This window comes from Larus michahellis, chromosome 6 (genome assembly GCF_964199755.1).
Source record: "Larus michahellis chromosome 6, bLarMic1.1, whole genome shotgun sequence".
NCBI lineage: Eukaryota > Metazoa > Chordata > Aves > Charadriiformes > Laridae > Larus > Larus michahellis.
The window spans coordinates 14,941,283-14,962,631 of NC_133901.1; the positions used below are offsets into that span (position 1 = coordinate 14,941,283).

The 21,349-nt window shown below is 59.9% G+C and overlaps 1 protein-coding gene across 2 annotated transcripts; it reads left to right on the forward strand.

Moving 5' to 3' along the window:
* The first annotated feature begins 13,037 nt into the window (after positions 1-13,037).
* AMOTL2 (angiomotin like 2) lies at positions 13,038-20,534 on the forward strand. 2 transcript variants are annotated; one of them, XM_074592304.1, is made up of 10 exons: positions 13,038-13,149; positions 13,646-14,466; positions 15,848-16,082; positions 16,628-16,772; positions 16,916-17,008; positions 17,649-17,944; positions 18,046-18,338; positions 18,449-18,660; positions 18,775-18,927; positions 19,372-20,534. In XM_074592304.1, exons 2-10 carry the CDS (start codon positions 13,733-13,735, stop codon positions 19,428-19,430), a joined length of 2,220 nt encoding a protein of 739 aa, XP_074448405.1. In that variant the 5' UTR covers positions 13,038-13,149; positions 13,646-13,732; the 3' UTR covers positions 19,431-20,534. The 2 variants fall into 2 exon arrangements, with proteins under 2 accessions (XP_074448405.1, XP_074448406.1); XM_074592305.1 differs by having other exon boundaries at positions 18,778-18,927.
* Positions 20,535-21,349: the final 815 nt, after the last annotated feature.

Below are 21,349 nucleotides of genomic sequence, written 5' to 3' on the forward strand. Positions count from 1 at the left end.
GCCCCCATCTGAGCCCCGGGAGCTGGACCCCTGCCCGTAGCCCCTGGGCCCATCCATGGAAAGGGGAGACTGCTGTGCTGTCCCCAGTGCCCACTGAATATGCCTGTTGTGTGATGACTAGAGGACCTTCTCAACCTCCTCTGGCAGCGTCTTCAGGGCAGGTGGCTACCATTGCCTGAGGGAAGTGGAAGAGGAAGGAATGGGAGGGCAAAGCAAAGGAAGGCAAGGCAGAGCAGAGGGCACCCAAAGAACCCTGGCCAGGTCTCCCAACCCCATTTTGAGGTCAGGATGGGATGTCCCAGCTGCCCTAATGATCCTCCACTTCCCACCCTATGTGCTCCCAGCCAGGAAAGGGGAGCTGGGGGGGCAGCAGCGATGCCCAAGGTGGGCATGCCGGTGCTGGAGTCCTCTGGCAGAGCTCAGAGGCATCTTCGCTCTGAACTGTGTTTGGAAAAGGGCTGCAAACCAGGACCTTGGAGAACCTTGGTGTGTTCAGCCTGCTCAGCGTCTGTCGTGGGTGACAGCAGTGGTCCTCCTGACACTGTGTCTGCCAACCGTGGCACTGCTGGGGCTTTATCCCTGACCCCCTCTATTCCAAGCGAGTGATTAGACTTGACCACTTGCTTCCCTTATCCACGACTTTTTATCATGCTCCATCAGGAGCTGCCGGATTCATGGACCCTCCGGTCCCTGCCAAGGGCTGGCCAGACTGGTGTGTGCTGCGGCTGCTCTCCCTAGGGATGGCTCCTCGGCTGCTATGTGTGACTTTATTTACCTTTTCCTGACCAGATGGGGCTGCGACTAGTGGGCCAGGTGTCGCTGTCATGCGGCGAGCTGAGTTGTGTCATTCTTCTGTGGTTGAGGGCAAACAAAAATACCACGGTGCAGAAAACAAGGCTGGTGATGATGACTCACGTCCTTGCGATGCCACGTTAAACTTCCTAAACACAGCCAGCTGGTCTTTTTTTTTGAAGGAGATGCTGAATTTTGCAGGTGGGAATTGCCAAGCTAGAGGCCTTGGAAGACTTGCAAAAGCCCTGGAAAGGGAAGCTGCCGACAGGCTCCTGGGAAGGGACTGCCCCCTCAGCACAGCCGTGGCCGCGTTCAGAGGATGCTGCGGGGAAAGCTGACATGGGAGCAGGGTTAAACACGGCTGCTGGCCAGAGGGCCACAGGCACTGACACGTGCGATCGCAGAAGAAATGCAGAGCCGTGCACTAAGGCCAATCCTATTTTATGAGACGAACCCGGTTTCTGAAGGACACATTCGTGTCCCAACCGTGACCTAGCTGTCAAAAGGTCTCCTGGACTTCTGCTGCATTGGCTGGTGATGAACAGAGGCAGGAAAGAGAGGACGACCACAAGGAAACTGCTTGCAGTAATGATATGATACACTGAGATGCAAAGTCCCAATAATTTGAGTTGTGCTCCCGCAGCTGGATCCCGTGGAGCATCCTTACAGTCGCAGGGAGCTCTGTGAAAGCTCAGGATGCAGGAGGGGAGCTGGGGCGAGCGGCCCCACTCATGCCCGAGCACGGGCTGCAACTTGGGATAAACGCTCAGGGCAATCTGCATCTTCTTAGTGCACGGCGAGTGACTGGTCGAGTGTGTAAATGAGGGTTTTGTTCTAGGATGGATACTGCGGCCAGCTCTGGGGCCCCCAGCACAAGAAGGAGATGGACCTCTTGGAGCGGGGCCAGAGGAGGCCCCGGAGATGCTGGGAAGGCTGGAGCCCCTCTGCTGGGAGGACAGGCTGAGAGAGCTAGGGGGGTTCAGCCTGGAGAAGAGAAGGCTCCGGGGAGACCTCCCAGTCCCTTCTGGTCCCTAAAGGGGCTCCAGGAGAGATAGGGAGGGACTCTGGATCAGGGAGGGGAGGCCTAGGACAAGGGGCAACAGTTTTAAACTGAAAGAGGTGAGATTTAGGTAAGATATTAGGAAGCAATTCTTTGCTGTGAGGGTGGTGAGCCCCTGGCCCAGGTTGCCCAGAGAAGCTGTGGCAGCCCCATCCCTGGAGGGGTTCAAGGCCAGGTTGGATGGGGCTTGGAGCAACTTGGTCTGGTGGGAGGTGTCCCTGTCCAGGGCAGAGGGGTGGAACTACATGATCTTTAAAGGTCCCTTCTAACCCAAACCATCCTGTGATTCAATGATCTCAAGCACGTGCTTCCCTTTAACTCTCGCTTTCAGCAGATGACTTATTTCCTTATTGGTCCCCTCCACCACTATTCCAGAAACCGTCCATCTGGGAGTGGGAGATGGATCTTTCTGCTGGGACAAGCCACAGGCAGCTGGATTCGGGGCAGCAGTGGACAAGCCATATGGAACTAGGCGAGGGTGAATTCCACTTTCTGTGGGGTGATTTTCAGAAAGATGAAAAAGAAGCCCTTATGCAGCAACTTCTCCTTTCAGAGGGGAGAATATTTCCAGCTTAGAAAAATTTCTGAGCCTTCTCACTTTCTTGTCCTGCAGGGATTCTTCCTCTTCTTCACCTAGAGAGATTCAAAGCCCAACAAAGAATCTGGATTATCCCATGACACATAGTCAGGACTAACCGCAGGAGTGTGAATTCATTGCCTGGATAACTTGACAAACAGGAGCAAGTTCTGGGAAATACAGCCAGGGAGTGAACTCCCTTGAAAAAATTGTTTCAAATCAAATAAAGGAAGTTCAAAAGAGCATCAGAGAAAGGGGAAGCACATCATTTAGACTGATTTTTGTTTTTCATAAAGAAACCAAAGTGCTGTTTCCCTCCTGCCTCTCTCATGGTCCCTTGAAATGAAAAATATTGCTGCTGTTCATCAAACAGCAACGGTTGGGGACCAGCCAGGGAGTGAGGTGGTCACACAGCCCAGGAGACAGGTTATTCTGTAGAATAACCCGCTGGTGGGACCGGACCTGCTCTAGGTTGCCCGTTTCTCTTCTCATTCCACCCTGATGATGCTTGAGGGGTATTTCAGTGAGAGTGAGCAGTTGCGGGGGCATTGCCGCATCTCCTGGCTTGCCGTTTGGGACCAGAGAAGATGGGAATGTTTCCACTCGCTTAGGAGGGCTTTAGGGTAGGACGGGAGGCAATGGGCATCGACCTAGCACGACGACCGCTGCTCTCAGGGGGCTCGGCCTCAGGAGCTGGAGCAGTGGTCGTCTCTGCTCCGACGGGCTCGGATTCGGCATTAGGTTGATTCAGGGTGACCCCTGCCTGACTTGCTAAGGAGCAGGGCTGAGCTTTTCCAAAGGAAAACTCACGCTAAATTCTGCCAGAAGGCTCTGGCGACCATATGGAGCTGGGAGAGGGGTGGGGGCCAGTCCTGACCTTTATTGTAGGGAGGGCATCGTCGCTGACCCTCTCCCTGCCCCCCCGGGGTGGCTGTTCCCATGCAGCTCAGGTTGTTCCACGCAGCGCTCGGGCCTCTCTGCTAAATAAGACAATTAAATCCTTGAGTCCAGGTTTTAGTGTTTCCATGTGCCGCCAAGTATCTTAATCTGGGCTGTTTGGGGAATTTTTATCCTGTGGATCCCTTGGTATGCCTGGAATGTTTGCTTTTCCTACTGTGTGCGTGTGTTTGAGGCACTCCTGTGAAAACAAGAGCTTCCTGCCCGCCTTGTAAATCTTTCCTTGATTGGCAGAGTCGCCTTCGGTGATTAATCAAGGGGCGAGCCGAAGCTGACACCCTCCGGGAGCTCGCGCCTCACAAATGCCCGGCACATCGGTGAGAGACCTGAGGCGGGGGGGGGGACCAAGAGAGCTGGCCGGTCTCCAGAGCCTGCCGAGGAGACACATGTGGTGACACCGGTTTTCGGTAAGAGCCTGGGAGAGGAAGAAATAAACGGAAATTCCAGCGAGCGAAGGAAATGCTCCAGAGGGCTGGGACTTTGGAGGCATTTTCTATTGTGTCATCGAGCACGCAGCTAAAACATGCGGCTCCACTTGAAGGTCTTTGCTCAGTGGGCAATCTAACTTTCCCATGGTGGGCTGAAGGGTGAGGTTTACCCCATGCATGGATGAAGGTTTCTCCAGGAGATGGGTCCTGGGGAGACAAAAATGGGGCAGACTTCAGAGAAGACCAGGACCACCTCGTTGGTGCACTTGGGCTTCATCTCTATGTTCTCCTTGGAGGCTTCCAGGTGTGTCGGCTCTGCCTGCATGCGATGCAGGAGTGCCAGGTTAGCTCTGAAGAACGGGCCACCTCCAGAACAACAAAAATATCTCCAGCATCCTGGCCAAAGAGGCTCTAATTTGCCCCAGTTAATGCAGCTATTGCTCTTGCGACACCTGAACTTGCGTTCCGGCACCGTCCTTGCCCAGAGCTGGCTGTGGGATTCCTGAACTGATGCTGCGTTGTGCAAGGCAGACATGTGGACCTGTCCCCATGTTCCCAGAGGAGGTTCACCTTGGCAAAAAAAGCTGGCTGATGGAGCAGAGCTGCAGGCTGCCAGCCAGAAAATCATTACTGCAAGCAAGACGACCTTCAGCATGGGAGTCTGGTGGGAACTTGCCACCAGAGGGTTCAGTACCCGTCACTGTCATGTCCTGGTCCTCTCACTTTTATCTTTGCTTTTCTCCATGGCTAGAGGCAGCATCCGAACTGTGTGCCAGGGGAGGGACGCTGCCAGGACAAGGAGGTCCAGGAACAGAGCGCTTAAGTGTAATGTCACTGCTGAGCAGGCGGCTAAGGAGGGTCTGCATGTCCCCCCAAGCTGAGACGCGGGAGGAGGGACAGGTAGCAGCGCAGGAGAGCTGGGGACACACATCCCTGCATGGAGCAGCTGGTGTGGCTGCTGCCTGCTCCCTGGAGCTGGAGTATAGAAGGAAAGAACGTTTCTGCCATGCACAGCTGCGACAGTCGGGGCAGAGCAAGAGACTCCTCCGGCGTCTCCCTGCTCTGAGACAAACTGCTCCTGAGGCCCTGCCTCTGTTTATGCTGCAGGCTAATCCATAGGTGCTAGTTATGGGTCCTGCTGGAGTCCGTCTCTCTACAGTCGTCTCTGTCTGCCTGATGGACGAGACTGGAGGCAATACAGGCTGTGGGCTTATCCCTGTTGCACCTTTCTCAGGCAACGTAGGGTTTGAAGCTGCTGTGGCTCCAGCCTCCACTTTTGTTGCTGCAGCTGTGTTTCCTCCATACGTTTGCTGGGCTGGAGGGAACTATAGAGACGCTCTTCACCGTCCCCTTTCCATATCTGTCCCGATGAACCCCCACTGCTCTCACAACCATCACCTTCCACAAGAGTAGAAGCTCAAAAACTCATGACGAGGGGGGTCAAGGGATGATTCACAGCCACTTTGTGTCCCCACAGGGTTTGCCTGGAGCTGCATCTGAGTAATGAGCCCTCTGGTAATCCAGCCGTGTGTTAGCAGTGACCAACCCAGTGACACCCTCACTGTCACCATCCCAGGGGTTGCTCAGTGCTGTTAAGGTGTTACCTTCATGCCCGGCACGCTGTTCGCTTGCGTTTTCAGCATAACACAGCTCCCAGGCATGGCTCAGGCGTTTGGATGTGGATGCTGGTGTGTGGATGTTACCATCGATGCTGGTGGTGACAGAGCTACTCTGTCCCATGTTGTGTGGCCTCGGTGCCAGGGGCATTCCCCGACACATCTCATTCATTAATGCAGAATAGACCCATAGAGTGTGTTGGGTTGGAAGGGACCTCTAAAGGCCATCTAGTCCAACCCCCCTGCAGTGAGCAGGGACATCTTTAACTAGATCAGGTTGCTCAGAGCCTCATCAAGCCTGGCCTTGAATGTCTCCAGGGATGGGGCCTCCACCACCTCTCTAGGCAACCTGGGCCAGTGTCTCACCACCCTCAGTGTAAAGAACTTCTTCCTAATGTCTCATCTAAACCTGCCCTGCTCTGGTTTAAAACCATTGCCCCTCGTCCTGTCGCTACATGCCCTTGCAAACAGCCCCTCCCCAACTTTCTTGTAGGCCCCCTTCAGGTACTGGAAGGCTGCTATAAGGTCTCCCTGGAGCCTTCTCTTCTCCAGGCTGAACACCCCCATCTCTCTCAGCCTGTCCTCACAGCAGAGGGGCTCCAGCCCTCCCAGCATCTCCGGGGCCTCCTCTGGCCCCGCTCCAACAGGTCCATGTCCTTCTTGTGCTGAGGGCTCCAGAGCTGGACACAGTACTCCAGGTGGGATCTCACAAGAACAAAGTAGAGAGGGAGAAGCCACCTGCACTGCTGTGAGACCAAGCGAGCAGGAGCAAGTGTGGTGGCAGAGCCCTGATCCAGGGAAGCTCCTGCAGACCTCTGCCTCCTCCTTAGACCATCAGTCTAAGAGGTGCCATTTCTTACCCAGGATTTTCCTGCCATCCTCCTGAAATCCTGCTGGATTTCAGCACCCACAGCCTTCTCCTGGACAAACTTGCAAGACACAGACTGGATGGGTGGTCTGCAAGATGGGTAGGAAGTTGGTTGGCTCTCAGGCTGAGCTCAGAGGGTGGTGATCGATGGTTTTGACTCTGGCTGGCAGCCTGTCACAAGCCGGGTCCCCCAGAGATCGATACTGGACCCCAGCATCTTCATAAATGACCTGGGTGATGGGACTGAAGGCGCCCTCACCAAGTCTGCTGATGACACCAAACCGGGTAGTGAGGTGGACACGTCAGAAGGGAGACCATCTTACAGAGAGACCTGGGCAGGCTGAAAGGATGGGCTAGCAAGAACTGAATGGGGCTAGCAAGGACTGAATGAAGTTTAATGAAGCCAAGCGCAAGGTCCTCCACCTGGGATGGCATAATCCAAGAGCCACAGGTTGGGACGTGTGTGGCTGGGGAGCAACCTTGCCAAAAGGGACCTGGGGGTCGTGGTGGACAACAGGCTGAAGAGGAGGCAGCTGGGAGCCGCTGCAGCGATGAAGGCAATTTAGATCCTGGGCTAGGTCCATAGGGCCGTTACAAGCAGAGGCAGAGATGTGATCATCCCACTCTACTCAGCGCGTGTCAGGCCACATCTGGGGTGCTGTGTCCAGTTCTGGTCTCCACAACTCAAGGAAGATGCAGACAATCCAAAGGAGAGACATGAAGATGACCAAAGGAGCGGAGAACCTGCCCTATGAGGAATGGCTGAAGATCTTTTCTCCCTGGAGAAGAGAAGGCTCAGGGGCGACCTCATCACTTCCGATAGTTAAGGGGTGTCTGCAAAGAGGACAGAGGCTCTTTCTTCACAAGGAGCCACAAGGAGAAGACAAGGGGCGAGAGGTACAAGTTCCGCTGTGACAGGTTTCATCTCAACATAAGAAAGAATTTTTTTATAGTGAGAACAGTCATTCACTGGAACAGCCTCCCCTGGGACGTGGTGGAGTCCCCATCATTGGAGGTTTTTAAGATGAGACTGGACAGGGTCCTAGATCATCCCAGCAGGGCTCCCTTTCCCATGAAAGATTGGACCAGATGATCTTTCCAGGTCCCTTCCAAGCTGGGCTGTTTTGTGATCCTGTGATCCTGGGATCCTCCACTCCCTTCCCTCCCTCCTTTACCCCTGAGTGCAGGTTCTGCCGGAGCCACGGGATGAGCCGCTGCCAGGGAAGTGCCTAATTCAATGCCCCGCTCTGTGGTGGAGCCCTTTTCCAGCAGGATGGGAACACCACGCTCACACCAGGAGCTCAGTGCCCACCTTGGCTGCCCTGGAGGGTACACCCCAAACCCGCGACATGGTACCAGAAATGAGGGTCTGCTCCCAGGCTGGCACCATCCCACGCATCTGCCCTTGTTGTCCCTTTGCTTTCCTGCTGCGGGTAACGCCTTGAGGTGGGAGCACCCCCCAGTAAAGCTGCACAGCACGGGGTAGGACTTGGGTTCCTGGACGCCCTGTGAGGGACCCAAATTCTTTCCACAGAGTGGCCTAACTCCCTCCAGACAGACCATCAGATCTCTGCCAGGGCAGGCAGGAAAAGCAGCAAGAAGGCAACAAGTTCCTGCTGCATTTGGAATCCTGCTGCATTCCTGCTGAAGAACAACCCCTGCCCACAGCTCCCCTGCCCACTTCTTATTTCGCTTACCCTGCCCATGTGTTGGGGACAGCTATTTGGCAGCCTGCTTCATAAAGCATCATCAGTAGGCACAAGAGTGAACAACACGTTTTTCTTCCTCCCCTTACCCAGCACAACTTGGCCAGGGCTGCTCTTCCAGGATGGATAGGTTCTCACTTCTTCTGCATTTGGGAACGCCAACACTGAGCTGATTTTGCCCTGGCTGTGTCCCTGGCAGGGAATCCTCACAGCCGGGAAGATGGGAAGCTTCCTCAGGGACCCAGAGGTGGGCGTTCATTTTCATCATGGAAGAGCGATGGGGAGTGGGGTGGCCGCTCTCCCTCTGCCCCGCTGGGTGCTGCCCCCCTCCTTTTCCAGGTGGTGGCTCCAAATTAGGGTACTGATCCCCTGCTTGGCCGTGGGGAGGGGGTACTGACAAGGAGACCACATCAACCTGGGAGTGCTCCGGAACAGAGACAAGCGTGCAAATGTGGCCAGCACGGGGATGCTGCCTGCAGCGCTTTCCCAGGTGGCACTGTGTCACCCCGTGCTCCTACCTGGCGCCGGGGCAGGGGACGGAGCTGCCGGCTCTCCTGCTGATGCTGGAGCCGTGGGGACATCCCTACCAGCCCCTCTGCTGGCAGGAAATCACACCCGGCGCTTCACATTTCTCAAGAAAGAGTGAAAATGCCTCAAACGTGAGAAGGCGGCCAAACGACTGCGAAGGGCTTTGCTATGGAAATGCCGAGCGATGTCCCCTGGGGCTGCTGGCCCCCGGCATCTTGCTGGGCGGGGGCGAGCGGCCGCGCTCCACCTTTGCTCCCGCTGGCATCTCCTTGGCAGATGCTGGCGACTGGAACCGAAGCTCTGGGTCCCACCGCGCCGGCGCCGGCAGGTCAGGAACAACGAGGCCCTTTTCAGGAAATGGGGAAATAAAGGAAAGCAGAACAGGACAATTTAACATCCAGGAATGGAAATGACTCAGGGGGGTTGAAACGCAGAGGAGAGAAGGAGGAGAAGGGTCCCGGCCCTCTTTCTGATGGCCATGTGGCTTTGTCACAAGTTTGCACATTGTTCCGCACGTTTCCTACCTTGTCCCTTACATCAGGGTTTGGGCTGTGCTGGCTGGAGGCTGCCCAGGCGTCCAGCCTCGCCACCTCCTTGCCGGGCTCCTGTGGTGGCAGCTTCCCAAAGGTCGGGCAAGGCTTGGGGCTGTCCCTGCCACTGGAAATGGGTTTTGGTGCCGCACAGCGGCCGCCAGAGCCGGAGGCAGCAGCAGGGATGGCCAGGAGGGCGAAGCTGCGACACTGCAGAAGACAGCAGTGTGCACCCCCAGGAGCACGTCCCTGCTGGTGTCACACTCACAAATCTTTGTTATCCCGTGGATGAGCAGCAGCCGGGGGGTTTCCAGCCACGCTTTTCCCCTCCTTGAATTCATGAGAAGGGGCTTTGTGAACACACCGTGGCATCACCTCCCTGGTTGTCTGACTGATGGAGAACTGCGGGAAAGTACCCTCACTGGGGAGTGGGGACGTCCCCCGGGTCACCCAGGAGCTGGTTTCGGGATGTCCCAGCTGCGTGGCAGACGGTCCTGCCCGGACCTGGGAGAAGAGGAGAGCACCCAGGCCGAGGAGTGGGGGGGGAGCAGGAGCACCCTAACCTTGTGCGACCCTCGCCTGGGGCCAGACCCAGCATCCCCCCAGACAAGGGGCAGTCTCAGGGCTGCGGCCCCGAGGTGTGGAAGCAACGTGCTCTTTTCTGGAGCGATGGCGCAGGTAGGAGCAGCCCTGGAGCCATGTCTCGGGGGACAGCTGCCCGTGGGGACGTCCCCATCAGCCTCTTTCTAACAGGACTGGCCATGGTCCCCCCATTGCTCCAGCTGAGCCCCCACCAAGCTTTCTCCCTGGGCAGGGAGGGATCTTTCCTCTCCTTCCTCCACTGAGGAAGAGCCGTATCAGTCACCAGCTCACGAAGCAGCAAGAAGAGGAGCGAGGGATCCCCACGCAGTTCCTGGCACCGGGAAACAACCCAGGAAAGGTGCTTTGTGTGGTTCCTTGAAACTCCACCTCTCTTTTCCACCTGGTTCTACTTTGAATTGGGATCTTGGACAGAAGCAGGTACCTGGAGGGAGCTTTACAGGGAGCAGTTTGGGGAATTCAGCATCCCACACCCCTGTGTTGGGGCTCGGTGGCTGGAGGACGCTCTCACCACTGTGACCATCACCCCAGGAGATGCTCTGAGCCCAGCCGAAAGCCGGCTGCAAACCTCTCCATTGTAGGCACCTCCAACTGCCTGTAACACCCCGGTTATCTGGGCTCGGCAAGGCCCAGGCATTTTGGGAGCCGCAAAGAGAGCTGAGATGATCTCATCCCACGAGTATTTTCTTGGCTCATTCGTCTTGCTCCAACGCCTTGCCGATAAGGCTTGGTGGTGAGGTCAGCGGGAGGGTTTGGCATTGCGGAGCCGTGTGTCACCCAGGGAGCCTGGGACGCCGGCACCTGCGCTCGCCCGCTGCTCCCGGGGATCGGGCCGGAGCAGCAAGTGTCTGCCCCACGGCATGGCCCCAGCTGGGCTTCCCACCCGCACCCTCCCACCTGGGCAGGGGGTCCATGTGGGGAGCCCACTGCACTGCCCCCAGGGCTGCCGGCTGCTATTTAACCTTCTCCAGGGGAAAACGAAAAGGTGGAGGCTTTCCTTACCTCCAGCATTAGAAAGAAAAAGAGGAAATTCTTCAGATCACTTTCCAAAGGGGTGTTATCAGCCCAGGAGGGGTTTCCTGCTGCCAAAAATAGAGCAGTGTTAAGATAGGAAGGGAAGCAAGATGATGCAGGGATGATAAGGCCGATGGATGAGCCGGGAGAGGCAGTCCGGCTGCTGGGGGAACTGGGCTGGCTCCCTCGGGGCTCGGGGTGTGTCACACCATCCCCTTGGGAATGAGCAGGGCCACAGCTGGGACCATCCTGGAGCGGCTGCTGCCGGCTTGGTATCTTGGAGTGGTGCGTCCGTCCATCCCTCCACCCACCCATCCATCTATCCACACATCCATCCCTCCATCCCTCCATCCATCCATCTATCCCTCCCTCCGTCCCTCCACCCATCCTTCCCTTCCTCCACCCACCCACCCATCCATCCATCCATCCATCCATCCATCCATCCATCCATCCATCCATCCGGTGATGGACCTGGGCTGGTGTTTCCAGGCTCAGCACGTGCTTGGGGACACAGGGACAAGAGCCATGCGCTCCTCTCCTCCTCGCGAAGGGTTTTGAGGTATTCCCCACACCCACAGGGCCAATTCCCACCTCTGAAACTCCAACTGGGCAGATTTGACTTGTCACTGGTAAAACTGGGCTGAAAAACTTGTTTCTTGAGACCCATTAGTGTCTGATGAGCTGCCGGGTGCCCAGGACCGGCTCAGGACCTGCCAGGCTGGGGCTGCTGCAAGGCTTTGTTGAGCCCGGATCCAGACTGACTGTGCCAGAGCCGCCTCCTTCATCTCTGGGCATGTAATGTGGCGCTCTTCTTCCTCCAAGTCCCAACTCCTCCTCTCCATGCACCTTCTCTGCATGCTGCCCTGCCTGGGAGTCTGTTACCTGCTCAGTGTTGGGGATTTACCCTTTTGTCCCAGTTTTTGGAAGAAAACCCAGAGGGAGAGACCTGCAGCTGCAGTGCCTGCGATCGCATCCCATGGTTTTTGGGGTGTTTGGGGTGATCTGGGGGTGATACCAGGGTGGGACAGGATGGATTTCACACCAGCAGAAGCAGCAAAACAAGGAGACGAGGCTGGAGACGACCGTGTTCCCCCTCCCCAGACCTGCCTCCCGGGTCTGCGCTGGTCAGAAGATGCCGAGTTCCCTCTCACAAGAATGGGAGCTTAATGTCCCGTGGCTAATTAGCAATTTTCCCCTGCACCTGCCTCTCCGCCGCCACCTCCCCTCCGGCCATCTGCCGTCTCGGGGCCCTGCAGGCAGCCCCGGCTTTGGGCTCCGCACCGGCAGGGACGGGATGAGCCAGGGCTTGTGTTTCTCCCCTTTAGGTTTGGGGGTTCTCCACATCCCCCCAAAGATGAGCTGAGGCTCCTTGGTGTTGAAAGGAGAAAAGGAATTTGGTCCCTGATGGCTCCCTCCATCCTCTCGTGTCCCCCAGTGTGGGGGTGGACAAGCCACCCCCGTGGTCCCATGGCATCTACTCGAAAAGGGAAACTGAGGCCGGGAGAGAGGCACCCAAAGGTGCCGAGCCCAGCGCCTTTCCCAGAGCTGGTGGGGATGAGCCGGCATCCCCCAGCCAGGGGGGTGTGAGGAGGGGGGATACAGGGAAGGGGGGGCGTGAGGGCAGAGCAGATGGGGCCGGCAGGTTTCTGTGGGGCTGGGTTGGTCCTGCAGACAATGGCCCGTCTCTCCGAGCCGCGACTAAACAGCAAGATTTATGCTGCCGGACAGCTGGCGGGCAGAGCTCGCCATCCCGCCCCCGCCCCCCCGATCCCGGCAGCTGCAAGATCCCCGCACGCATACGGCGCGCTCCAGCCCCCAGCGTGTTCCTGCATCTGCCCCCCAGGCCTTGTGCGCGCCTGCGAGCCCCCGTGGCACACGTGTGGCCCCTGGGCCACCCCGGGCACACGCTGCGGGCCCCAGGCTGGCCGAGCGCCCTGAGCATCCCTGTGCGCCCCGAGCATCCCTGCACCCTGAGCATCCCTGTGTACCCCAAGCATTCCTGTGCACCCCGAGCATCCCTGCATCCCGAGCATCTCTGTGCACCCCTGGGTCTGCCAGCGACGCCGTCGGGGCTCACGGTGCCAGTGGGCTCTGGTGTGATCGGCAAAAGGCCTGGGCGAGTTTTGGGGTGATTTATGGGGGAGGTGGGAGCGAGGATTGGGGATGCGCATCCCGCTCCCTTCCTTCCCAAGGTGGCGGTGGGGGGCAAAGCTGTCAGCCAGGGCCAGCTGCGGCTGCCCCACGACCCCCGTGTCGGGGTCGGTGTCGGTGCCGGTGTCCGTGTCGGCGCTCCCCCTGCCGGCAGCCGGCCCGACGGGCCGGGGAGGGGCGGTGCGGAGCGGGGCGGGCGGGTCCGGCCCCCGCATTCCGGGCATAGCAGCGCCCGGGCCGGCCCCCGCTGCCGGCGGGACGCCCAGAGCCGCCGCTGCGCTCCCCGGGCAGGACCGCCGCCGCCCCGCTCCGCCATGCCCCGGTAAGTGACCGCCCCGGAGGGGACACCGCGACCCCGCTGCCACCGGGACCTCCGTGCGGGGACGGTTCGGCTCGACCGGCATGCGGGGGCGGCGGCGGGGGGGGGGTCCTGCCCGCCTCACGGTGGCTCCGTGCCCGGTCTTCCCGGAGCCACCTCGGCCCCCGTCCCCGGGGGCAGCCCGGATCCCCAGGCACATCCCCGGGGCCCTGGGAGCCAACCCCGACCCCCGAGCTCAGCCCCGGTCCCCCCAGCCCCGGGCCTGCGGAGCCAGCCCCGGCCGTGGGTGCGATGAGAGCGCTGGTGCTCAGCCAGGGCAGCGGGGAGGCTGCGTCTGCGCTCCCACTGCCGCCGCCACGGGCTCCCACCCGGCTGGCACGTCCCGGCTGGCCTGCCGACACACCGAGCCGGATTCCTGGAAAACAAACCCTTGCCAATCAGGGTCCGCTCTGCGTCCTGCCCGGGCCGGTTCCCAATTATCCCCTCTTTCCCCGCATAGGTGCCTCAGCGTGGCCGGTTGCTGCTAAGGTCCTTGGGGACGCCCTTCTCGGGTGGAAACGTGGCTTTGCCGACGGCGCGGGCGGAGATGAGGACAGCGGAAGACTCGAACGGGACGGTCCTGCACCGCCTGATCCAGGAGCAGCTGCGCTATGGGAACCTCACGGAGAACCGCACGCTGCTGGCCATCCAGCAGCAGGCCCTGCGCGGCGGCGGAGGGGCTGGTAGCCCCCGCTCCTCCCTGGAGAGCCTCAGCCCGGAGGAGAGCCAAATGGTGCAGCAATCCACGCGGCAGGAGCCCCAGGGCCAGGAGCATCACTCCGACCACGTCTACTTGGAGAACAGCGTCTATCGGCTCTGCCAGCCCCAGCACAAGGGTGAAGAGCTCCCCAGCTACGAGGAGGCCAAGGCGCATTCTCAGTACTTCGCCTCGCAGAGGGGTGGGCAGCAGCCCACAGTGGCCAGCCCGGGGATTCGGGGTGAAAACAGTCCGCGCGGGGCTGAGAGCGGCGCCCGACGTCCCGACGAGGGGCTGAAGGACCTGAAGCACGGCCACGTGCGGTCGCTGAGCGAGCGGCTGATGCGGATGTCGCTGGAGAGGAACGGGGCCAAAGCGCAGAGCCCCATCAGTGCCTCCCACAGCTACCCCCAGCTCTCCCGCCACCACCAGCTCGCTGCCCTCCGAGTGCAGCACCCTGAGGGGCTGGAGCCGCGGGGACCCCCCCCGGAGTATCCCTACATCATCCCATCCCAGGACGCTTACCTGGCTGAACCCCGACCCTGCTCCCGGGAAGGTCCTGGATTTCAGCATCCCGAAATCAGGTAACCCCCCAGGGCCTCATTTTTGGGGTGCCCACCGGGTCTCTCCCCACCGTGATGCCCCAGGAGCGGCCCGGATGGATGCTGGAAAGATGTGGGATGCAGAGGGTAGTGGGGCGTGTGGGGCAGCTGTTGCCAAAACCCTCGTCCATGTGGGGCTGGATCTGGCTCAGCCCACAGAGGTCTGCAGGGACCCCTCTGGTCCCCTTCTCTCCCCAGTTTCCCCCAGCACAGTTGAGTTTTTCCAACTGGTGATGAAAATCTCACTGCCTCTGCAGACCCTGCCCCCTCCCCATGCACTGGGAGGAATTTGGGGTTAATTTAGGAGCTGGAACCAGCTCAGGAAATGGCTAAATTTAGAACAGGCATGGGGCAGGGTGGAAGGCAAACGTGCTCCCCACTCTGTGGAAACCCACCCGGGTTTGGTCCCGGTGCCGCGGGATTGCTGCCGAGCTGAGGCCGGGCTGGAGGCCATGAGCAGCGCCAGGCGGCTCTGCCCTTCGCTTTGGCAGCTTGACACCTCCGGCAAAGCCCCAGGTTGCCTCTGAGAGAGCCACGGAGAGGAGCCCGGAGCACCAGGCATTGCCTGGAGGGCTGGGAACAACTTCTCCCAGTGTGGAAAACAATGGGAAGAAGGGAATTGCAGCCTCCATGGGAGGACACGCGCTGCTCCCAGCCCTGCTGACCTATCCAGGCGGAGAGCGATAGCATCTCCGGCAGGAAAACCTTCTCCTTCCAGGGAACAAAGAGGGGAAGGGGAGCCGCGAGGAAGATGTATTTATTCTTCCTCGCTCCTATATCATCCCGCAGGAATGCAGGCCCTTGGCGGGCAGCCCGCAGGGAGCGGGGCCGGGCCGTGCATGGCCGCCCCGCTCGGGGTATTCGAGGCGGCCGCGGGATGTCGAGGAACTTGGAGCGGTGGCATGAGGGGCGGCCGGGCTGGCCCTGCTCGTCCGAATACGCTGAGGATGTATTAATAGTTTGGTGGCGAGGAGCTGTGCCCAGGAGCCCTCGCTTTGCCCAGAAAACAAGGAAAAGGGGCAGCGCTGCCGGCTGTCGAGGGCCATCCTTTGCCGAGCTGTTGTCTGTCTGCAGCACCCCCAGCAACGGGGTGGGCTGGGAGCCCGTCCTGACCCACCAGCCGCGTTCCTGGAGTTGTCAGGTCAAGGCATCCCAGCAAGACAGGGTTTATCTTGTGTTTGAGGGCACTTTTCCCAGCTCTGAAAAGCAGGATAGGCTCTTCCCGGAGCCTCCCTCCTCCTTTGGGGTGACCTGCAGGCACCGGTGCCCACTTGTCCCCTGGGTTTGGAGCGGGGATGCTGGTGTCGTCGGCTCCCCGGCACTGCCAAGCCCCTCGAGTATCCCTTCTCCTCCCTCCCCTCAGGGTGCTGCCCACCAACATCCCTGCCGCGTTCCTGCCGCCGCCGGGCACCCTGTGCCCGGGCAGCCTGGGTCCGGCCAGCGTGGAGGCCCTGGTGAGCGCCCAGGCGGTCTCGGCCGGCAGCCGGCTGGCCCGGGCAGACGCCGTCCTGCGGGAGAACGAGAGGCTGCAGCGGGAGAGCGAGAAGCTGCGGCGGGAGCTGGAGAGCTGCGCCGAGAAGGCCAGCCGCATCCAGAAGGTGAGCGGATGGCGGCAGCCCCCCCGTTGGCATCGTGTGTGTCCCCCCCTCACCCCACCCGGGGGGGATGCTCAACCAGCTGCTGTGAAAATTCCCCCCCTTTAGCGTTTTAATCCCTACTCCCCCCTCCCTCTGGTGGCTTGCTCCCCTCCGAGCAGCTGCGTTTTGGCGGTGCGGCAGCCAGGACGGGGGAGAAGGAGCCCATTCTCCGGTGACCCCCTCCCTCCGCCTGTCCCCCCCATCCCCGGCCGCCACAGAAAGCCCTTTGTGCGGCCGCGTACAAGGGGCGGCTGTTCCCTGCCGGCCGGGCTACGGCAGAGCCAAAACCTGCGGAGGGACTCTTCTGCAAGAAGAAAGGCAGAAAAAATTAGTTTTCCCCCCCAAGACGTGCGCTGGGGGTCAGGCCAGGGGGGTCCCACGGGTGCGCTGAGCTCCTCTGGCAGCTCGGGTTGGGCTGAGCGACCTGTGAGCTTTGGCCAACATCTCCCTCTCCTTTCCTCATTCCACGAATATCTAACCCCGGCCTGTCCCTTCCTCCACCCCAGCTGGAGAGCGAGATCCAGCGCATCTCAGAGGATTACGAAAACCTCGTCAAGGCGTCTTCCAAGCGGGAAGCCTTGGAGAAAGCCATGAGGAACAAGAGAGACGGCGAGATGCGACGGCTCCAGGACTTCAACCGGGACCTGAAAGGTGAGGGAACCTCCGCGTCCCCATCCCCATGGGTGGTCTCTGTCCCACAGCTTTTCCCCGCTGTGTTTCTGCCAGGAGCCAGGCTTCCTCTGGCTGAAATCTTGTATTTATATCAAAATTGGGTTTAATTGCCTTTGGTCCAGAGCGGTTGGAATCAGCGAACAAGCAGCTGGCCAGCAAGACCCAGGAAAGCCAGGAGAGCAACCAGGGCAGCGTGGCCAAACTCCTGGCGCAGAGTAAGTCCCCGGGGGGTGCCTGTCCTCGCCTGGGTCCCCGCGGTGTCTGTGAGTGGGACGGCGGGGCTCGGGGCGCTCCCCTTCGGCTGGAGGAGGCGGTGGCGGGTGGCGAGCGGCAGCTCTGGCCCTTCCCCGGGGAGGACGGAGCTGCTCTTGGCGCTGGACTCCAGCCATTAATCCCGGCCGGCCGGCGGCGTGACCCGCATTCCCCACATTCCTGCCGCCGCGCCGGCTCTTCCAGCACTGAGCCCGCACTCCCGCCCTGCGCCAGCCCGGCCCTTCTCCCTCCTCCCTCCAACGCTCCCAGCATTTTGGTTGGGGGGGAAAATACACCTAAATCCATTATTTTAGCAGAGAGACACCGTGTTGGTGTTGCATGGGAGGAACCGCATCCCCTTCCCTAAGGTGGCTGGATTCGCACCCTCCCCGGGCCAAAATTTGGGGCTGGAATGTGGCAAATGGTGGCTTTTGGTCTTTTGCCCATGTGGCTGGGATGCCCATGGCCCTTGTGTGCTGGGGGAGGGATGGCACGGCCAGGCTTCGGGGTGAAAAGACATGCCCCCCCCCCCCCCGGGGTTTTGTTGACCAGCCTTAGGGCGGCCAAGCCCCCCCGGGCTGAGCGCTGGGGTCTGTCTTGCAGGCTACGAGCACCAGCAGGAGAAGGAGAAGCTGGAGCGGGAGGTGTCCCTGCTGCGCAGCGCCAATGAGGACCAGCGGCGGCGGGCAGAGCTGCTGGAGCAGGCGCTGGGCAGCGCCCAGGCGCGGGCGGCCAAGGCGGAGGCCGAGCTGCGGAAGAAGCGAGCCTACGTGGAGAAGGTGGAGCGGCTGCAGGCAGCCCTGGGCCAGCTCCAGGCTGCCTGCGAGAAGCGGGAGCAGCTGGAGCTGCGGCTCCGCACCCGCCTGGAGCAGGAGCTGAAGATGCTGCGGGCTCAGCAGGTGGGATGACGGTGGTGGGTGCCGGCCAGCCGCACTGGGTGCTGCGTCCCTCCGGCACCTCCTCATCCTCTCTTTTTGGGGTTGTTTTTTTGCCGCTGCAGAGGCAAGCGGGCGCCGTGGGCGGGGGGACGCCGGAGCTGAGCGCCCACACGCTCTCCGAGCAGCTGAGGGAGAAGGAGGAGAAGATCCTGGCCCTGGAGGCGGACATGACCAAGTGGGAGCAGAAGTACCTGGAGGAGTGCACCATGCGGCAGTTCGCCATGGATGCCGCCGCCACCGCAGCAGCCCAGCGGGACACCACCCTCATCAGCCATTCCCCGCGGCACTCCCCCAACAGCAGCTTCAACGAGGACCTCCTCCTGGCCAGCCACAAGCACCAGGAGATGGAGAACAGGTAGGGCCACCTCGCCAACAGGCTTGCGCCGTGGTCTGGCCAGGCAGTGCCCACATTCTCCTCCCCTGCCTCCGGCTCCTCTCCCAGCTCCTGCCTCTTCTCCTCTCCAGGTTAAAAGCCCTTCATGCCCAAATCCTGGAGAAGGATGCCGTCATCAAGGTCCTGCAGCAGCGCTCGCGCAGGGACCCCAGCAAAACCCTCCAAGGCTCCCTGCGGCCGGCCAAGTCCGTGCCCTCCGTCTTCGTCGCCTCCGCCGCCCCGAGCTGGACGGGGGGTGGCCAGAGCGACCGGCTGGCTGAGGGCAACTCCCGGGGCAGCACAGGTACATGGAGGCGCCTGCCTGCTCCCTGCATTCCATTGGTTCTGGAAGTAGAGAGCTTGGGGAGGGAGGTTTTCTCTGGTGAGCCGTCGGGATCCCTAATGGCATCTCCTCCAGCAGGCAAAGCCAGTGCTGAAGGGGCAGCAGCGCCCGCTGCCCTCCCCCTGCCCTCCCACTCCAAGCACGGCAGCAAGGACGGCAGCACGCAGACTGACGGGGCGGCCGAGAGCAGCCAGGGTGAGGGCACCGAGCGCCCGGCCGGTTCACTGGGTGAGTCCTCTGGGATGGCACTGGGGAGAGCCAGGGACGCTCCAGCCCGGGCCAGAGCCAGGGATGCTCCAGCCCAGGGGAGAGCCGAGGATGTTCCAGCCCGGGGGAGAGCCGGGGATGCTCCGGCACTGGGGAGAGCCGGGGATGCTCCGGCACTGGGGAGAGCTGGGGATGCTCCGACACCAGGGAGAGCCAGGGATGCTCCAGCCTGGGGGCTTGGCATCGGTGATTTTTTAAGGCATTTTAAGGACCACAATGGAGTCTGATGGGTTTCAATCCCTGCAATCGCTCGTTGATTTTATTTTTAAAGTGCCAAGCTTTTTTTCTTGAACGCCTTGAGGGGAGGCTGGACCCGCGGTGTGCTCCCCGCTGAGCCTTCAGTGGGGCGGGTGCCGTGCCTGTGCTCTTCGCCTCTCCTCCAGCTCTCGCCTTCTTTCTCTGCAGAGAGCTCAGCCACTGCCCGAGCCCCGGACCTGGCCGACATGGTGGAGATCCTGATTTAAGGCCGCCCGGGGGTTGCCCACCAGCCCCTCTGCTCGCCCTGCCTACACCCACCCGGGACGGAGGAGCCCGCGGGAAGGAGGACCGAGCCTGGAGCTCAGCGGTGGCCCCGCGGCCGGTCTCGGCGGGTGGCCCCGCTGTGTGGGAGGGCCACCGTCCCCGCTCAGCACCCACATGGGTCCCCAGCTGCGCGGGGCGCGCTGGAGCCTGGGGACGCTGTGGTGGCAGCGGGGCCTCGCCACCCCCCTGTAGATACACCCGGGTTTTGTACGACAGGAGCAAACGTATTTATCGTTTCCGCCTCTTCTCCTTCCCGAGGCGGGGGGAGTTTCTTCCCACCCTCTCCCTCCTTGGCTCCATCCCCATCCCAGCTCCATCTGGCTCTGGTTCTTGGCCATCCGCACCCACCCGGCTGCTTGGCCTTCGACTGGAAAATCCCTCCCTGTTTGCCAAACTGTACACGAGCCGATGTCTTTGCGAGAGGGCAGAGCAGGGAGGGATCCTCTGTGGCTCCCGTTGTCCGCCTGGATGCATGTGGCCAAGCCAAGCGCCGGGAGCCCCAAACCTCCATCCATCACTGCATCCATCACCTGCATCCCGCCTCGGGGTTTTCATCATGGGCGGGCGAGGGTTCGGGATGGGGTGGTGGCGAAGCAAAAGAGAAAATGCCAATGGAGGGAATGAAAGGTGGAGGAGAAATCCCCTTGAAACCGGAGGTGAAACGCTCGGAGTGAACTGAGGACGGCTGATGGAGGCGGTGGGACGCGCCACCCTTCTCCTGGCTTCATCCCGCCGCCACATCCCCCGGCTACCAGCAGCTGGCTTCTGCCTGTAGCCAGCTCCGACGTCTCGCTCCTCTGAGCTCGGATGCTTCCCGTCCTTGCCCTTTGTGTAAATATATATATTTTTTTTCCCTTTTCTTTCTTCTTCAAACATATGCATTTGCTGGACAACTGCATTTTTTATTTTTCTCTCCCAGACACGTAAAAAATGCGTTCGGTTCTCGTGCATTGTTTACAAAGTGGAAAACAAACAAACAAAAAATTATGAAAGAGGAAAAAAAAAACACACCCCACAACTTAATATATTTTATATTAATATTGGTATTTCTTTTTAAGTATTGTTTTTTTCGTGCTGTGAACTTTGTTTTTTTTTCCCTGCCAAAGACAACGAGTTCTTGTTTGTGTGTTTTAAGTTATCTTAAGTATTTAAACGTAAACCTGGCTGTTTCGTTATGCCGCCCTATACCGAGATTGCTGTAGCATTCCACTTGGTATAACAATATTTTAATAAAAAAACCCCAAATATTGACCCACAGATACTCTTTTTTCCCATGTGATGGGGAGAGATGGAGGCGCCGGTGGGGGGAAGGGGTCTGGGGCTGGTGACCTCCTGGCTGAATCTCTGCCCTTCACAGCTTCCCAGGGCGGCGAGTTGGGATGCAGCTGTCTGGGAGAGGAGGAAAAACCGCTCAAGATCATCAACCCCAAATCCCATTGAGGTCCTATTTCCCCCGCCTCGTTGGGGGAAAAGGATGGAGTTGCTGAGAAATGTTGAAGTAGTTTCTTTCTTGTGTGTAGGGCTCCAGTGACTCTGTCCTGATGGGATCTTCCTCCTCTTCCTCACAAGACCTGGTCCTGCCCTCCTAAGCCCCTGCCATGCAGAGTCCTTGATGGCCACGTCTTCAAGCACAGCTGGACCTGGTCCCCAACCTCTCCCCTGGCTTTGTCAGCCACCTCCAAGCCCTTCCCACCCTGCCTGGCTCCTTGGTCTTCTGGAAGACCGGAAGTTCTCCTGGTGTTCAAGCTGGGGCTCCCTTAAGTCTCCCACAACCACGCCATGCTGCTCCCCAGCCCTTCCTCCGTGAGCTTTTTGTTTGCAGCTGTCATTTGCCTTTTATTTTTAATAGCTGTCGCATTAA